Source organism: Fulmarus glacialis, unplaced genomic scaffold, assembly GCF_000690835.1.
Source record: "Fulmarus glacialis isolate BGI_N327 unplaced genomic scaffold, ASM69083v1 scaffold23923, whole genome shotgun sequence".
NCBI classification, from domain to species: Eukaryota; Metazoa; Chordata; class Aves; order Procellariiformes; family Procellariidae; genus Fulmarus; species Fulmarus glacialis.
Window position 1 is genome coordinate 12,383 of NW_009205200.1, and position 19,646 is coordinate 32,028.

At 39.2% G+C, this 19,646-nt stretch overlaps 1 protein-coding gene across 1 annotated transcript; it reads right to left on the bottom strand.

Moving 5' to 3' along the window:
* Positions 1 to 251: 251 nt before the first annotated feature.
* On the bottom strand, positions 252 to 19,273 carry GABRD (gamma-aminobutyric acid (GABA) A receptor, delta). The gene is given in 10 exon segments (XM_009575319.1): positions 252 to 1,018; positions 1,020 to 1,177; positions 2,446 to 2,657; positions 3,260 to 3,415; positions 4,318 to 4,455; positions 6,693 to 6,775; positions 7,599 to 7,819; positions 8,723 to 8,790; positions 9,363 to 9,475; positions 18,974 to 19,273. Coding segments are annotated over 10 exon segments (1,341 nt in total). The 5' UTR covers positions 19,042 to 19,273; the 3' UTR covers positions 252 to 894.
* Between the last annotated feature and the right edge of the window lie 373 nt (positions 19,274 to 19,646).

The window sequence follows — 19,646 nt, forward strand, 5'->3', positions numbered from 1 at the left end:
GTAGACTCTCACTGAAAATTAACAGAACGAATTCTAAGTCCTTCCTGAAAATGGAGTCTGAGTTCCTTCATTATCAAGCACTTTTAAAATTTTTCCCAATCCAACATAGAAAGCCTGAGCTTTCCCTGTGTTTCTAAATCACTTTTGTCTATTTTTGGGCCTATTAAACTAATAAACATTACTGTGTTTAAGTGTTTAAACTTTCATTAGCTTAGATCTGAAATGTAATACAGTCATTATTAACAATTCAGTAGAATTTTATGTAGTATATTTTATTTCATGCTGTGACTAAAAGCATTGAAATGTTTTCAATACTTTATCCAAGACAAATAATAATTTAAGAAAAAGCCTCCACTCCCCTCTATTCCCTTTTACTTTGTTCATGACATTTTTATGATTAAAAACTGCAACTTTACCACTACTGTTAAACTTAGACCATCCCACAGAAGGCCAGATGCAGAAAATCACTCATGTGTGGAGGTGAGGAATTAGCTCTTCCATTACAAAAAAGGAAATTATCTGAGTGTGAAAAGCCAAATCTTCATTACTGATCAACCCTTAAAATGGAGGAAAACCATGGTAATTTAAGATTTAAACTTTTGCTGCACATATGTACATATGAAAAATTGTCTTATGGTAATATAGGAAATAAGGAGCTGGGATTGTTTGGCAGAGTACAGTTAATTAGTGTACCAAATCAGATCAGTAATAAATTGCTGCTTTTAGTAGGAATTGATCGCAGGACTTTCTTGACTTTAGAAATGTCTCAAGCTCATTGGAAAATATTTGGAGAAGAGGAGGATCAATACAGTTTCAGCAAGGGCTTTTTAGTCTGTAGGTATTGTTCAATTTGTGGCTCTTCACATGAATTTTCTTTTTCTTTCTTTTTTTTTTTTACATTGTGTATGCAACCCAGTATATAACATTGACTGCTGCAAAGGCTGCTGGGAACACAGCTCTAGCATATATATCAATGGTATCAGCATCAATGGGCTTAAAGAGGGACTTCAAACCGCTCTACTTGCTGCTGTTTTGTCTCTCCAGTTTCTATTTCTATTGTGCCATACGATCCAGGCAGGCTTCTGGGAATTCGGTGCTGCCTATTGGAAATGGCCAGTTCCTGGTTCACACCGGCTATGGAAAGGGAAAACAGAACAATGGCATTCTTCACGTTTATCTGCAAAACAAAGAGGAGAACCTATAATAGCAATTTATAGGGCAAAGGTAGCGTACTTCATCCAAGCTAGCCATGATACTGACATGTGAAATACCTATGAGATCCGTAAGTGCTGAATGGTATTTATCACTTGCTTTGGCAGAAGGACCGCTGAAAGACTGTGTACCACGTCTAAATTCTGTTATAGTTTTACACGCTCTGAATTACTGAGGCACCATTGAGACAGCATGCTTAGGCCCTTCTGACTGAAAATAATTGACTGACTTTAAGGAGACAGTTATCCCGTTCTGTGGCCAAAGCCAACAGACAGTTCTCAGGCTCTTGTAAAAGCTGAGAGAACATGGAGGTGGGACAGAAAATGAATATGGATCAGTTGTATCCACTACAGCTTAATAAAATGAAGTAATAATAATCATAAATAATACCCAAGGTGCCAGAGAGTTCTAAAATATGTAGGCCTGGACTACAAATTGTAAATTGTCAAAAAAAAAAAGTTCCTTAATCAATTCACCCTGCTTCATCACTAACATGCATGTGTGTACATGAAGAAAGCAGCAAAGCCATCTGGAGTTCCTGGAAGAAATTTAATCTATGGACTCCTGTGTTCAGTTTCACTGGGCTTCTTATCTACATAACTTATATCCATGCTAATTATATCTGTATTTACCTTATGCAGTTTAGGTGTAAAAAATGTAAACTCCAGGAGACAACATTTAAGACTACAGGCCTAGTTTTTGTTTTGCTGACAGCATTTTATTATGCTGTAGCAGAATTAAAAGAGTCTTAGCAGAAGCAGCTACTAAAGAAAACCTTCTGAGAAAAGGCCTTTCTTCCCCATCTCATGTAATACTGTCATAATGACTTTGCCCTGACCCTACAAGAGCAACTCAAGGTTACCATAACGTACACTGAGGACTGGACAAATATCAAAGGGTCTAAATATATTCTGAAAGTGTAAGACGTACAAATCTGGTTCAAGACATACTTTGCCTCTCTTCTTACTCATTCTCTCTTATTCTCTATTTCCTACCTTAAATACAGCAACAAACCATGTAAGAATATGTTGTCTTTAGTGCTAACCATGCTGCAAGCGGAAATTTGCAGTTGCATTTGGTTCCTTGTCATATTAGCATGACAAAAGAATTAACCAGGAATTTTTTAATTTTTTTTTTCAAAAGGGATAGAAGAATTTGCTTCCATAGTAGAAAAAGGTCATAATGCAGGGTGATTGCTTTTGCAAAGTTATTCACAGTATTACGCTTACTGACCTCTCCACTCTGCCTTCTCGCCTTTATCTTGTTCTTTTGCTTTTTCATGTAGTCAGCGTTGAAATGTGCAAATGCATATTCTACCAGTGCAGCGAAGACAAACACATAGCAAATCCAGAAGTAAACATCAAGTGCCTTGATGGCAGATGCTCGTGGAAGCGAAGATCGGGCACTGACCATCAGTGTAGTCATAGTGAGAACAGTAGTTATACCTGCAGTGTAGTGTGAGAAAATCAACTTTAGGTTTCATAGTATACACTATAATAAGTGTATTTACTAATCTGAAGCTGAGGAATATTTTCACAGTAGAAGCCCCTTAATAGTGTGGCTTCTGATTTTCAAAACAGGGGAGCTTGTAAAAAACTATGCATTTGTATGACTAAGGCAGCTTTGAACATGTTATCCTTCGTTTTGTTCTAGATCAGGACAAACAAAACCAGAAGACTTAACCCTCAAAAACTTTTGCATCTGGACTTGCAACCCTTATTCAGGCAAACAGATCCACAAGCTCTAGGAGCATTTTTTGTCACTGTCCCAGTTCCTTCAAATCAATTCTTTCATATACATCTGCCTCATATTCACTATTGCTTTTAACCATCTTTAGATGGTTATTTTCTGTTCTTTACTGAGGCCACTGCTCTGCTAGCATGACAGAAATTAAAACAAGAAGGAAGTCTTTTAAAGGACCTTCTCTTCTGCAAATGTAAACATAGTATTCATAAATGTACCTTCATGGAAAATGAGGATTATTAGAGAGCATAATTACAACTTCAGCATGCCCTTTCCTGTTAGTTCCCCAACTATCATGTTTTACCTAATGACACTCTGGCAGGCACAGCTGACTGACTGATCCAGAAGGATACCCATGACATGGCCACTAGTAAGATAGAAGGAACATAAGACTGAATGATGTAAACTCCTCGATTTCGCCGAAGGTGGAAGTGGAGACTGAGCCTGGGAAACTGACCTGCTGGAAAAAAGAGCAGACAAAGAAAGATCCTGACTGTGTGAATTACAGTTAAACTGATATTCAAAATAACATTTCCTGTAATGACACAGATCTACATTTTTTAACATCTTTTGGACAAGGATCACAAAAAGCTTTTTTGAATGTGGTTCAATTAGTCTTCATAAACCCTGCACGAGGTACTGCTGTTCTCATCAGCACTGTTAGCTAAGAATAGGTCAAATGATTTGTCTCAGGTCATATCAATGCCAGATCTGAAAATAAAATCATGAGTCTTCTTGAATAACAGTATTGCTTCAAAATGTGTACTGTCTTATCATCTGCTGTAGAAAGTCCTCCAGATACTAAATTTAGATTTTTTAAAAGGCCAAGTTAATTTCAAACTCAAAAAAGAGCTTAGAGGAGATGTGCAGCATAAATGAGAATCTGAATACATGAAAGAGGATGAAAAATCAACAAATCTTTTACAAACATTGCAATAAACCCAGCGGTACGCGAACACACCACTGACTTCTACTGGATAGAATTAGAATGACCTGACTGTATGTCATAAGCCTCATAACATCATGGCTATTGGAAATTTTTCTTTATCCAAAGTTGCAAATTAGGTCAAGAAAACGTGAGCTATACCTGAAGTGTTTTTTATCAAGCGCTCTCTGGCTACTCCATGCAGTATTTTTTCAAACATACAGAGCTAAAGGACATAATATGCTACAGTGGCTACCTGAAGGCTCAGCAAAGGCTGGCATTTTTTGCAAGTGTAACCTAAAGAAAACTTATCAGAAATCTGACAGATTCTTAAATTAGTTACTTAAGAAGAAGGGTTTTCTATTATAGATATAGGAGGTTTCCCTATGCAGGAAAAAGTCAGATACTATCCCTGAATTGAAGACAGATCCTGTTACCAGATTTGAAGTTCATCATTTCTGTTGTGAACTGGTAATTGGTAATTGTGAATTGAGCAAGCTGCAGCTTATCCAGCCCATGAATCTCCTCCTGGTTTTCTGACCAGTGGTAGACGATGTCCTCTGAAGAGTAGCCATCTGCCAAAAGAAAGCTGAATAAACACAAAGTTTGAGGAAGAAATGAAGAACTTAGAGGACTCATTGTGGATGTCCTCTAATTCCTCTGCTACGCTGATTTTCATCGGTCCCACTGCAAACATGCTGCGATTCAGTCTGGATAATTCACTGTCCTGGCAACATCAGTGTTGCCAGTGTCACATTGGCATAGCTTTCCTACGGGGGAATAATCCAAGTTGATTCACACTGACTAGCAATATGTGGTATGGAACAATGCACTTCAATGTCATGAGAAATATTCAAATTATCTCTCAAAAAGTTCATTTGCATACTCACTTAAAGTAGAGTACTGTTACTGTAGCACTCAAACTAGCCTACTTACCCCTGCACTGTGCTTGGATCTCAGAAATTTCTGTTTGTAAAAGAAAATAACTACTAAATCTAATCTATCTATGCCTATCCTACTGAAGACAGATCAGAGTGTAATTCTGTGCCGCAAATCTATCTCCAAGTTCACACATTGATTTTAGGAGATAGGTACTCTGCACCAGTCAGGCAGTGTCGGGGAAACAGATTTCCTTTGTCAGGGATTCCCCCAGTGTCCTCAAAAAGTATGTGTCCTGTTGGCTCTATATCTCCCCTTGCAAGCCTACAAATGGACACTGCATGAAAGTAAAGTATACAGCCAAATTGTTCATATGAATCCCCACTCTTGGAAACAACTGTTAGGGCCTCCCCCAGGCTTAATATAGTTTAATCAGAAAACAATGCCTATGCAAACTGCCTGTGCAGTGTTTTTCTGTCAGTTCTCCTCCTCACAGTTTTTGAACTTCCTCAATATTTTCAAACCGAAATGACAAAGAGGTGAAGGTTTCAAAGATGCTAGATTCTTGAAAGTTTTGTAAGAAATGGTGTGTAGAGAACAGAAAATCAAATTTGTGCATCCAGTTGGAGAACAGCGGTATAACTCAGACTCATGTCCATTCTGAGATGCACCAGCTAGCTTCACAATCATGTGTATCAGCCTGTTAATGACTGCAGTTTGGCATGGGTGGCAGCTGGAAGATAACTGCTAGGGAGAGGTGCAGGGCACCAGGGACATGAGAGAAGGGGAGATATGTATGAGGGATTTATGTAACATGCAAATCCATAGGAAATCAATCTTTGCTAGTTTTGCTGTTAATGGACAAATTGGTACTAAACCATTCATTTGTTTAAAGAGGCTATATTTCGACATGTTTTTTTACTGAAATCAAAACCCTCAAATTCAATTAAAAAATTCAACCACTAACAAAACTCCCTGCCGAACTTGCTGGGAGAGAGAACTGATTGCTGGTTCACTGTCTGCTGCCTCTGCATTTGGTGATTACATAAGTAAAACTGTAGATTGCTATTTTTGACAGGATAAAATGGTATTGTGGTTAATTGCCTAGAAAACAAAGTCAGTGCTAAAAAGCAAAAAGAGAAACTTGCATCAATAGGCCAGTGAATCTGCTCAGAAACTGCTGTCCACAAATCTCTGGAACCCTCAGGACCTGTAGTCTCTTTGATATAAAAACCACAAAAGGCTGGATTCATTGCCATTGATTGGTTGGCCCCTGCTTGTGTCAGTGGTGAGTTTCATTCAAAAGTATTAATGCTTATGGGAATTACATGCTGATCATAGATAAAATACAGGTTGGACAAAATATAAATTCATTCTTCACCCTCCTTTGTGAGTACAAATGAATTTAAGCCAATCCATGCAGATTGATTTCTGTTTAACAGATACAGAAAAAAAGTGAAACAGCTACGTAAGGGTTAGTCACAATGGCATTAATTAAAAGCGGGGAATTCTTTCTTTTTCCTGTTGTCTCATAAAGAAAAAATAGCACATCAAATTTTGCCTGTGGGCTTCTCTACTTATTCTTACTGGATTTGATGCAAACCTCAGTAATGCTAGTGACTTGCACTACATTTTACATGAAGCACAAAGTTCCATTTGTCAGCAGGACTGTAGGTTGTTCATCTTCACTAAATTAAATCCTATAGTTTTGAATTGGATCAGAGCAGAACTGTTATTGAAAAGTCCATAGTTTAATGCCCAACATAGAGAATGAAGGGATTCATGTTTGTACCCTTTATTTCTAAATCCTAAGGCACCCCTTACATCATTGACTAAAGCAGAATCATTCCAGCAAACTCCAGCAAGTTAAGAACCATATACGCAGGCTTTAAACAAAATACAGATTATATGAAACACTGTACTCAGCCCTTACAGCTCTCCAAATCCAACATGCATTCTTGCTCATCCATTGGATACTTGGAAAGGTCCATGTCACAGGCCACTGTTGAGGTAATCCTGTTCCAAGCAACGTGAACACCAGTTAGCTGCATTCAGATAGAGCCTTTTCCTCAGAACTCAAAGACTAAATGGAAAACTTTGAAAGCTTAGTACTAATACAGGAAACTATTTTCAAAATCCTTATGGCTATTGTCTTTAGTAAGTCTGTGGGGAACCCAAAGGTGGGGGGAAATTGAGGAAAGGTCGAATGACTTGTCTAATGTCAGAGGACATTTCAGCTACTTCTGACGATAAAAAGGACTTTTCTGAGTCAAATCTACTCCCTTCCACTGTCCCCAAGATCACTACCAATACCTTAAGGGTGACTTTGGACTTACAATTTCAAAGATGCACACTCATTAATTTTTAGAACATTACACAATTAACTTTAAATATAGTTACTGAGTTCTAGCAAGAACACTCTTCCAAAGTGAGGAGATACTATTTTCTCTGTTTGAAAGATGGGGAAGTTGAGCCTAAATCAGGCTCATAGTTCCCTTGGAAAATAATGAGAGAGTGGAGAACAGAATCTTTGCTCTGTCTTCAGCATCTCCTTGCCTGGTGACCAAATAGTTATGAGATGCTTATCTCCCATTAAGGACATTCTGAAAGTGATCAGTGATTATGCAGTGGAAAATGTGTTAGTGTTGCCAAAGATACCTTCCTGGCAGTGTAATCCTTGTAAAGCAAAGGGATCTCTGATAGGAGTCACCAGTACTTTCTTCCATTTTAAATTAATAATTATTTTAGGAAATCATCCTAGGTAAACTGACTGATTACTTTATAGTCTGTTCAAAAAGTTAGTACATGATAGAGTACACTTGCACTCTTTCTCACTCACCTGATGCTGTATAAAATGACTCCATCTGGCTGGAGCCTGATAAGTTTGTTTTCCACAGTCACATCATGGAACCAGGCAGACTTGGCATTCACTATGAAAGTATCTGGCAACCAGAGCTTGTCCACAAACCGGCTGTCTAAGCCCAAAGTTTCATTGGTGTGGTTGTAAGACAGACGGTCATCTCGCCAGCTCTGGTGCAAAAATACTGTCATGGTATATTCCTATGACAAGAGAAATCCCAATTAAAAAGTGATGCTAAACAAACACAGTGATAATGCCTTGGGACTTGGTCAAAAATCATTGTATTAGCCTAGAAATGTATTAACTGTTTTCTGTGCAAATAAGTATTTTTATAGTCAGTCAACCATGGAGCTGCCCAAGCATTTTAATTTCTGTCATATGCTTCTACCATTCATAAGCCCAAGATATCAAAAAGTGATTAAATGTCAGTGTTATATATCACATGTTGCAAGAGTTGCATATGTCTTAATGAAAAAAATCCGTTTATTTATCTCCACAAGTACAACTTCTGGTTTTGAAGGTTTTTAAAGCAAAACTAAAAAATCAGGTGAAGTTATGCATCTGTTGTGAAGGGAAAGGATGAAGGAAAAGTCCAAGTTTTGGTTTTAAAATTAAATCTATTGTGTTTCAGAAATGCAGTTAGTTCATGCCTATGCTTGTTTATGTGACTTTTAAGTTGTTATACTCCACTGCTTTACTGAAAGTTCTTTACACAAAAAAGAGGAGCATCTCACAACCAATCGTTCCCGTAGCTTCTTTTTGGAAGTATCTGTGGTGAAAAGGAATTTGAACAGAAGTTGGAGCTAATGCTTAAAATTAGGCTTTCTGTTAGTAAGTGCTGCACAGATCCAACCTTGCTAACTGTAATAAGAAATCTCAGTGAATTATACATGGCTAGATTCTTGTAATTGCCAATGTCTGCCAGAAGAGTCTCTGCCTGTGTCTTAAAATACAATGTTTGTTCTTTGCAGTATCTTCGTGCAGTAATTTCTCCACTCCAAATATGTTGGGGATTAACCGTCTCTCTATTTAGCTAGTTTTCGACGCTTTCTGTCATTGCAGTACATACGTTCACAACTTGGTAGGTTTAACTGATAACGTACCATGTTCACTTCTGAGATGTGGTCAATGCTGGCTACTTCAATTGCGAGAGCAACATTAACAGGAGGACCTGAGAAAAAATGTTTGAATGGGGTGATTTATATCATCATAGTACCTATAAAAATATAAATGTTAATTCTTTCATACAGAGTGAATTCATAAAAGTGTTTTCCATGATAAAGTACACTTTCAAAGTAAAATCTACCTTAGAGCAAGAGATTTAAATCTTTTAAAGATTGCATCCTCAATTTCCAACAGAACACCTCGCTTCAGCGATAAAGGACATGAGATACAATCACAACTACTGAAAATTATGGAATCCCTTCTGGAAACCACATCATCTAGTTTCAGACAGCATGATTTCAAGCAAATGCAGAAATTATCGCCACTTACTGTAATCCAAAATTCCTTCAACTTAGAAATCAGTGATTTAAGAACTGTATCAGAAAGAAGACTGTTGCTAATTCTGTTGTACAGTCTGTCTTTTTTCAAGATCAAGCAAATTGTTGATTGTTATTATTTCCAGTATCCAAGAAATAGACAACCACAACCTTTTAATCATGTAGAGGGTGAAGTTCACATAAACATCAGAGGGTAGAAGGATTGTAAGAAACAAAAGAGACATTACTCTCAAAGTCTCACCTCCAATCCCAGGCCTGAAATTACGTGCATACCCTTTCATTAAATCATCCAGGTTGGGTAACCAGGATATTTCGATGTTGGAACCTATGTAATCTCCGATGTCATTCATAGCTCTAGGTAAAGAGAATAAGTATCTTTTAAAACTTGGCCATGTTTACAAACAGAAAAATTACAGAAAATGTAAGACATTGACTTCTTTTACACTGGAGACCACCTACAGTATAATCAGCTATATTGGTAATTTAGTGGAAAAATACTGTATATGGATAGGAAAACCATTTCAGATATTTCCGTTTAAATCAAAACATATTTCAGGCAAGACTATGGCCTCTTTCTGAAATACAAGCACATATTTTTTTAAGGTTTTTTCTTTTCAAAAAAAAAAAAAAAGGAAAAAAAAAGATTTAGAAATGTAAAGAAAGCATGAGGGAAACCAAGATACTTTGTACACTGCATAAAATGCATCTGTGGATGCTGAAATGGAGCTATCTGGGTAGCAGGACACAGCAGCTGTGACAGCTCCTAGTACCATTATGGAACAGCTGAGATCAAGAAGGCTGGTATATTGTCAAATGTGATGGGAAAACAGTAAAAATTGCACAGCTGGAATTTGCATTTAACATTTTTGATACTGTTAACATTTTTGATACTGTGAAAAGTACCATTGGGCCTCAGAAATATGAAAAGCAATGCTAATAGAAGGTGTACAAACACCTGAAAACTGCAAAGATATGGTCAAAAAGGAGATCTCGCTTTAAAAGTGAAGAGCTGAAAGCACGGAAGCACCAAAGGGGGCATCCCCACGGCCCCGACCTGGCATGGAGCTGCCCGTGGGCCGGACCCGAACCTCAGCGGGAGCGGGCTGCGGCGCTGGGACTTGGGAGGCGCTGTCCATGGCGCCCGAAAGCCCTGGTAGTTCTTCCTCCTTCTGAGCCAAAGAGGTGGCTGTCTATAGTCCAGGCAACTCAGGAGCCTCCAGAAATCTTGAGAGGGGCCCATGGTTCTGCAGTGCGAAAAGCTGCCTATCATGGTGAGCCTGAAGGTTTTGACCATTGTCCTGGAACCTGAGGTGTGCTCCATGAGCCTGGAAATGCAGGGGCAAGAGCCCTGACCATGGTCCTGGATTTGGGGCCACTCCTGTCCATGGTCTTGAGTGGTAAGTGAGGTATCTATAGCACTGAAATGTCTCTGTCCCGCTCCACCTTCCCACAGGTGCCCCAGAGTTCTGGGCATACAGGGATGGTTCCATCATGCTGGGAGGGCCCCAGCTCACCTGCTTGTGCTGTTTTGCACTTGCCAGCATCAGGCAGTGTGGGCGTTTGGCCATCTGTCCTCAGGTCAGGAGTGTGGGATGCCATAACGCACGCATCTTTTTGTAGTCACTCTTGGGATCTGAGTGAGCCACCAAACAGGCTTTGTTTGGGAGGTAATGTGTTGCTGTCCAATTTGTGCAGCATGCCACAGTTCCCCTCCCAGAAATAAGGCTCCATCTCTCAGGTGCTAGGCATATGCCTCTTTCTGATCCAGTGATGCTCCTTGAAGACATTAGCACGGCTTCTTGTTGCCATTTTCCACCACCTGGCAGATGCCAGCCCCTCAACCCTCCTGGTACAAGCAGTTATGTGGATATTCCATAATCTCTTATAAACAAAGGCAAGCTTATATTGTCTTCATTAACTGTTTAAACTGAGCTGCCAGACTTCATTTGAAGCAGATCTGTGCCTGCTCACACAATTCCTCTTGCTAGCACTATGATTGACATGACAGGAATAGATAAATGAAGGACTGTGACAACATCTACCACAACTATTTGCAAAGAGAAAATTTGCCAGTGGTTTGAGAGGGCCTGTATCTGAATGCAAGTACTGTATCAAAACTGTCTGAGCACTGTTTTAGCATCTTCCACTGAGTCCAGCAATAAATATGGCATTTGAGAGATATATATCACTAGTAACAGAAGAGAAACTCGTTGAACATCGATGAAAGGCTGCAGAGTAATATACCATAAACATATTCTGCCTTGGTACTTGCGTAACTTTCTTAGAGTGCTCATGTGACATTGACCCAAATAAAGCACATGTTTTTTCTCACCAAAATATGCCAGTCTGGGCATTCAGCTCAGCACATGCAGTTACTGCTAGCACAGTAGCAGAGTATCCTACAATAGCCAACTCTTCTCACAGGGGACTAAAAGAAAAATCTTTGACTGCCCTGGTCATAAAATTCTTGCCCCACATGTATAGAGTCAATTATATATGGAAGGAGTTCTGGGATTTCAATGTATCAATGTAAGTTCTGAGCAGCAGAGACACTGAACACTTGCATTAATGGAGTTGTCAAAGCTTAAGTGACCTTAAAGCATAGGGACGCTGCTCCAAAGTGAGACTTCATTAGTTCACAGCAGAATGTTAAAATTGGGGATATGTATTAAATTGCATTTATAATGTTTCCTTGCCATGAGCACACTGCTGTATGTTGATCTCAAATTACTATCTCAGATATTTCTCAGGTTTCTGTATCTCTTCTGAGTAAGGATCTTGGAAGATTCAGAGCCGTATTTTCAGTTACATAAATTGGAATAACGTAATTGATTTAGACAAGGGCTTTGAAGATTTATAACAGATGTTGACAGAGTTTTTTCCTTCTTTATTGGGTCTCATCAACTATATAAACACTTCTTTCTATCAGACTGCTGTTTCCTATGTGCTGGTCTTTCAATCATCCAACTTCAGTATTTACTTAAATGAAATTATAGTTTCATAATACCTGGCAAGATCCAAATGCTAAGATCTGGCTTTCTTCTGCAATACCATCAAACATTGCAGTTCAGAAATTCTTTCATTTATTGTCTTTTACATTCACTACCCTATTTCTGGAAATACTAAGGCTAACGGTTAATATAGAAAACAATTTTCTAAATTAAGGCCCTGGCAGATTAGAGAATATGAGACTATGTTGAAAGCATTTTGTTTAAAAATGTACTACTTTGTAACTTGTAAGTCTCAGCCATAGATAGGTAATGGTATTCCTAATCAGTAAAATATCTGAGCTCCTTTTATAGGTAAAGAATGATACTTCAAATCTTTTCAGAAATAGAGTAAATAACTAGAATACGCTTGAATGACTATATCTGCCTAAAATCTCTTTGCCTCTTCAGTAGAAGATGGTGCTTTTTGACTCCTGTTGCTAAAACTGCAGCCAAGTTCTGTAAAGCGTTTTGAAAACAAGTCAAAAGGTGACTGCACTGTAGGACCTATCTTGCATGCCTGGTCTGTGAGGATGGGAGAATCTAGCCTATGCTTCCTACATACACAATAGTATGAAAGTGCTAGGTACAAGTCATTGTAAAATTAGAATACCATGTATATTTATGAGTACGCAACCTGCGAAAAATAATAAAAACAAATTCTGCTGCTCCCCTTTCACAATAGGTATTGCTACTTGTGTGCATCAAGAACTCATCCCCAGACAACTGACTTAAAATCAGTCACTTGCTATAAAAGAAGTAATGTCACTATAAGAACTGCCAGGAGCCTTATCTTTTTTGAAAAAGCATTTACAGTATGCAGCAGTTATCCTGTGTCAGTATTCTATTCTAATGGCATTAAGGAGAGCCATAGAGCTAAAATGAAGTTAAAATGACAAGAGTTGGGTTAAAAACTGTGGGCTGTAGCTTGCCATGTGTTTTAAGCAGATTACAATCTAGAGGGAGTTTTACTTAAATATCCATGACACAATTAAAATCAATCTTGTTTCTATTATTAGTAAAGCCTTAGGGTCAGATCATCAGTGTAACAAATGTGTTGAAGTTAGTGGAGCTATATGCACTTAATACCAGTGGGGGTTATTAAAGTATTACAGATGAAATAATTTTAAGGCTAGATTTATTTTGTTGATATTTATACTACTGGTTCATTTTTAAATTTCTTTGAAATGGGCAACAAAATTACTCTTACTCAGTTACTGCCATTCTCACACGCTAGCATGGTGCTCACAGAATGGCTCCTAGACACCCAAAGAGAGTATGTGAATCAGAATAACCTACGGTTTCATTTACAAACAGTTATCACTGAGTTACCAAAAGCTTTTGCTAATATTAGGCTTTTTTCATGCAGATGATTAAGGGATTAGAGCATCTCTCATGTGAGGAAAAGCTGAGACAGCTGGGACTGTTTAGCCTGGAGAAGAGAAGGCTCAGGGGGGATCTTATCAATGTATATAAATACATGAAGGGAGGGTATAAAGAAGGCAGAGCCAGGCTCTTTGCTCTGGTGCCCAGTGACAGGACCAGAGGCAATGGGCACAAACTGAAACACAGGAGATTCTGTTTGAACATCAGGAAACATTTTTTCACCGTGAGAGTGACTGAGCACTGGGACATGTTGCTGAGAGAGGTTGCGGTCTCCCTCCTTGGTGATATTTAAATGCCGTCTGAACATGGTCCTGGGCTACCACCTCGTGGCCCTGCTTGACCAGGGGGTTGGACCAGATGACCTCCAGAGTTCTTTCCAACCTCAACCATTCTGTGATTCTGTGAACCTATATTTTACCTTTAAACTACCCAGTGATCACTTTAAACAGCCATATTCTTCAAATTACATTTTGTCAGACTGACACGGAGGCTGGTGCAGCAAGGGAAATAATACAGACATAAGAACTAATGTAGCAGGGGCTGGATGCTTGGGTGTGTGATTCAGCATGGTGTAAATGAGTCCAAGTTCTGCTTGTGTCAGTCTGATATGTGCTCTTTAGGTCTAAAGTCATCCCAGGTCCTCCAGCATAGTAGAAATCTCCCATTCCCCTCTTTTTTGTCCCTCAAGAATATTGAGGGAAAGGAGAAATAACAAGCTCAAAAATATTATTCTACCTATAATATTTTCATTTCTTTTTTATCTGGTGAAGACAAAAGTGTGAATATTAGCAAATAGTATAGCAGTCCTCATTCAAAAATGATGACTTTGGAAAGCAGACCTTTATTTTCATGGCACTTTACAGGCCAGTTTGTGATAACTCCTTTGAGCCATTCCTCTAGACTTCCGTACATCAGATCCAGTGCTTTAAAGTTACATGAAGGATGGTGGAAGAATTTCATTTATCCTTGATAAGCAGTTGGGATTATATATGTCCTAAAATATTATTCATTTATTGTACCTGAAAAAGGAAGACCAACATAGAAAAGACGCATTGGAAGGGATTAACTTTTCATAGTGTAAGCAGTAAAGATGAAAAGAAAGGAAACTATTATTAGTTGATTCAGTAACTTCACTTCCTGATGTAAGCTGCTGTAAAGCTTGTTTCAGTAAGAAAAGGACTTTGTAAGCTATTAATTTATAAAATTCAAGGGGCGTAACAGCTCATCAAAAAGCTTATCTTTACTTTGCACCAAGCCAGAGTGGGGTGCCAAGCTGACTGTATGGCAACATAGTCATGTGTACTAATATCACTCTGGAAGTCATTCCCAAATCTAAAGCTGAAGAAGATGGTTTTTCATCCACACTCTGACTGTACACATCTCATTTCAAGCAGGTATTCTGGAGAATATATTTGCATCTGTCCATATCTGGAGTGTAAGCATTGTGAGAATTTCAACAGAGCTTGTTATTAGCAGCAGAAAACAGATTACTGCTGTTTAAACGATGAAAAAAATAGTTCTCTTGCACACGAGACAAAGGGGAGAGGAAATCACCATTGATAAACTGGCAAAACTATTAAGTTCTTCTTTGTCTAACAAAACTGTCCTTGACAGAGGTTAGGGAAAGCAACTCCAAGCAATGAATCTCAAATGACAAAGAAATGCATCTCTTTCAGAGCTAAGTACAATCAGTTCTAGAATAGAAAGTACATATATCCCAAAATCCTTTCTATCCAAGCTGACATCTTTCTCCCAGCTGCTGCAGGACCATTGCGTTCTACTAATGTGGAGTGATCGGAGAAGCATCAACTTGGACAGCACATCTTTAAAGGGCTTGTCAGGCAAGAGAGGTATTAGCCTGTCTTCACTATCTTCCAGAACACTGCTTGAAAATGGTTGCTAGAAATTTATCAATATTACTAGAAAAAATCTGGTAAGTATTTAAATTACACCAAGGAAAGAGGCAATCTATATGTTCTGTATGAATGAGTGCACTACAGCAGCTGAATAAGAGATGACATTAGCAATATTATTTTTGCACAGCAGTGCCAAAAGCTCTAGCAGCAGTGCAAAAAGCTCAGCAGCATCTTCAAGTCAGTGGCCAATGAGATACTGATTTTAGGTCACACTTGTAGGGGGAGTGCGCTAACCTTCTGACAAACATGTATAGCAGTAAGATGTGGAACATCACTTTTTGCATCTCCTGTTTCTTCTTTAAATCTGCTAACCTGATTCTTTTTGGGACTGTGACATAGTTGTTATATGAATCTTTTAACCTGGTAGATGGAAATACCCGTTCGACTGATACTGAGGACTGGCATGGAGCACATTTCATTTTCTCTGAGATAACCTTTTGGGGGCAAATGTCCCAGATGTCATTGCCACTCAAGAAAACTTTTTCTTGGGAGAAAGACAAGGAATATCCTGCAAGGTCAGTGAACAATCTGGCCTCTGTCAAACTCCAGGATTATCCAGAGCACTATGTGTATCCTTCCCATCTGCCATTCCTGACTCTAAGTGAGGCTCACTGTAAATATGTTTTGTATTTTGAAATGTAATTGAAAAAGCATTAGGCTTAATTCATGGCAACCTTTTGAACATCAAAGCCCTTATTTTCTCTCTGTGAGTTTTAAGCTACAGAAAATGGACCACCCTTTGCATATATTCACGTGTTAAAGCTGCTCTCTTTCCATGAATAGAAGTAAAAGGCTGAGGGAGACACACAGAAGGACAATTTTATGCAAATGTATAAAAGTCATTTAACATAGTAGAATCTTAAATATAAAAGATACACCTATTTTTAATTAGAGAATTAAAATCTCTTTCAGTAAAGAACTACAAAGTACAGACATACATCCCAAAACTCCTATCAATAGTAGTCTTTCACCACGCACATAAAGAAATATTTCACTAAGTGTGTTTCAGCAGATGATCTCATTCACTATGACACATTTATTATTGCAGCATCCACAGCGTATCAAACTCAGATAAAATAGTGGAAGCTACAGTCGTTGCCCCAAAGAGCTGCCAATCATATAAATACCGAATTTCTTGCCATTAATCACTGTCTCAAGCAGACCACAAAATACTACTTTTTAAAAATGTTTACCTGAAAACAACACTGGCATAAGTAGGATGTGCTGACTTAGGCTGAATTTGGCTCATTCACTTCAGTCAAATAGCACACATGACAGAGAAACTGCTTCAAATACAGCCCTCTCAAGCACCCTGAAAGGATATTCAAAAATGCTGTGAGGAAGCAGACTACATGTATTCCCCACTTCCCTCCTCTGCCAAACCTTAACATTATTTTAATAGGTAGTTTTGCCTTTGGGAAGTCTTATGTCATACTACTGAGTTCAGAACTCGCTGAAATATTCTTCCTTTTTTGAATATGTTTTTGCTTACACCTTGTCAATATACAGTACTCACAAGCGGAGAACTTAGTGGTTTTGGATGGCCTCTGTCATCATAACCATGAATCACATTCCATTTAGAAAACAAAATCAGAGCAATAAAATGTAGCTATTGGCAGTTTGGCTCATTATTATAAACCCACAGTATTAATAAAATACTGCTCTTCATAAAAGCATCTCTTACCAAAAATAATTATATGTAATATCATACTACAGAACTCCAAGGAAGAAGAACAAGGAAGTTAATGTGCTTCTTAGGCCCTTACAAGGGGAATTATTTCATAGGTCGTGAGTAATTTTACTGATGCAAGGATAAAATTTTATTTTAGTTCTGTTTAACTCATCAAAAGTACACATGTAAGCAAGGTTACCCACTTTTTACAAAATTAAACAATGTTCTGCCATTTAGCCATGCTAAATCCTCAATCTTCAGAAAAGTGTTGTACTAAACAGAGCAGTTTTCATTGACCACTGCATGTCTTACACTTTGGCATATTTGGAAAACTACTACAAACTGAACAGTTGGAATTTCACAAGCTAGAATTTGCCTCGCCTTACTCTCTGCCACAAGTATACATATATTTCTAACAAACAACTCATCACTATTGTGTAACCGGAGGAAGAAAGTCGAGTAACTAGGTAATTAATCCAGATATAAAACAATTTATCCAACAAATTAGAGGTTGCACATATCCTGGCAGTTGCTGAGCCTAGAAACAGACCTTGAAGACAGAGGCTGAGAAGGCTGACTCTTCCTTAAAATTCTTTTTTTTCTTCTTTTATACTCAGACACCACTTTCCAATCAAAATACTTAACGCTAGCCCAACTGCAGACAGAGAAACAGGATCACTGAAATTATGGTCAAGATCTTGATGCCCTTAGGTCATAAGCAGTATTTTCTCTGCCACTGCTGTAATACTGGATTGCTTCAGAGCATGAGGGTGTCAGGATCTGACCCTGGATAACAGATTCAAGGTCATAGGATAAATCATTATGTCAGTCCTGAATAAGAGCAGTTGACTTGACACTTCCTCTAATGCAAGATCCTTTTCCTTCCCAGTGAAAAAAAATCAGATCTCACTAATTAATACCAAAAACTGTAACAGCAATGTTATGTCTTACTACAATTATCACTTGCTTCTTACACTCCTCTGAAGCTATCAGTAATGTCTATAAAGTAGAAGTAGGAAGACCCCTTTAACACCACACCATCTTTGCTCTGGATGATGTAGGCATATTTCTACATGTAGCAAGTACTTTTTTACTCCCCCTTCTATTTTCATTGCATAATCATGGCAAGCTTTCTCCACATACAGCCTCCAGATCTGTAGAGAATATATAGAGAACATAGCTGGTTGCCTAGCTAACACCTTCTGAATAAATATGACTGAGAACTGCAAACATATATCTTTACACTGTATTATTTTAAGAAATGGTTGGTGTTCTTCAAACGTTTTTTCTGAGATCTCTGCCAGTCTCTTCCTCTTATCTCAAGTTCAGGAGTAAGTCTCCTGAACCTGTTAGAAAGGAACGTCTGTATTTTGGGTTTTTTAATTGTGCCTATGGAGGCCCTAAGCAACGATGTTCAGTAGTACCCCACTGGTTGTGCTGGGTTTTATGGAAGAGCTTCATGTTCAAGCAGGCCCCCTACAGAGCTGTTTAAGGGGATGAGGCTGTGCTGGGATATGCAGTGCCATTACAAAAAGTGATTGCCCCCAATTTAGAGTAAGTGCCCTCGGGAAAAGGCTTCCACAGGCATCCTGTTAAAAACACACCCCTTGAGTAACCCAAGAAACTGCTGCTCAGTTGGCAGAAGTGCATCCTCTGCTAGAAAAAGAAAGAAAAAAAAAAAAAGATGGGGCACATTGAGGAAACTCTTCAGTCAAGACCCCTTTTTCTACTGAACACTCACTCAAAGCAGTCGTAGTCCTTAAAGGGAGAGCATCCCTGGGCAAAAGTGGGAGTGGGAGCTACAGCCAGAGCTGGCATTTGTCACCCAGCCACACCGAAAGAACGGCTGTCTAAGGCCAGTCTAAAAAAGAACGATAAGGCGTTTTCTTACCTGATACACCTGTGCTGTTGGGTGCACAGTAGAACCAAGGCAGGAAAAACCCAGGTAAGAAATTCCATTTTACTCCCATTTATTAGACAGTGGCAAACAAAACCCAGGTTCCCCGGCTCTCTTGGCAGCTCCAAAGCTCCAGTAGTGTTGCCATCCTTGCTTGCGGTGGTAAGTTGAGGCTGAGTTTAAAGCAATGTATTGTTGCTCAGCAGCGGCAGCCCCCACAATCTCTACAGTGTCCGGGAGCCATGCAAGCAGCCAGAAATAGGGAGCAGGTAGCAGGGCAGTCCTCCTCCTCTGCGGGGTGGCACCTCGGCTGCGCTCGCCGGCTCACCCCCGCCCGGCTCCGCCGCCCTGCCGTGGCATACCTCTGCTGCTGTCAGAAGCGCCTCGCTCTTCCCCCGGCCGGTCTTCCCGGGTGCAAGGCTGGTTGGCGAAAATAACCTCCAAAACGACAGATTAATCCCACCGAGCGCGGGGGGGAGCAACGTAAAAGTGCTCCGGAGGTACTAGACATGTCCTGTGCGAATAATCACAGGGAGGAGGAGGGAGATGCAGCCCGAGCTAAGGGCAAAGGCGATTCAGCCATGGAGCGCGGGCAGCCCGGGCTGAGCTCGGGGTGAGAGGACAGCAGGTTTTCCCGGCACAAGAGGGCATGTGAACTGCAGGCACC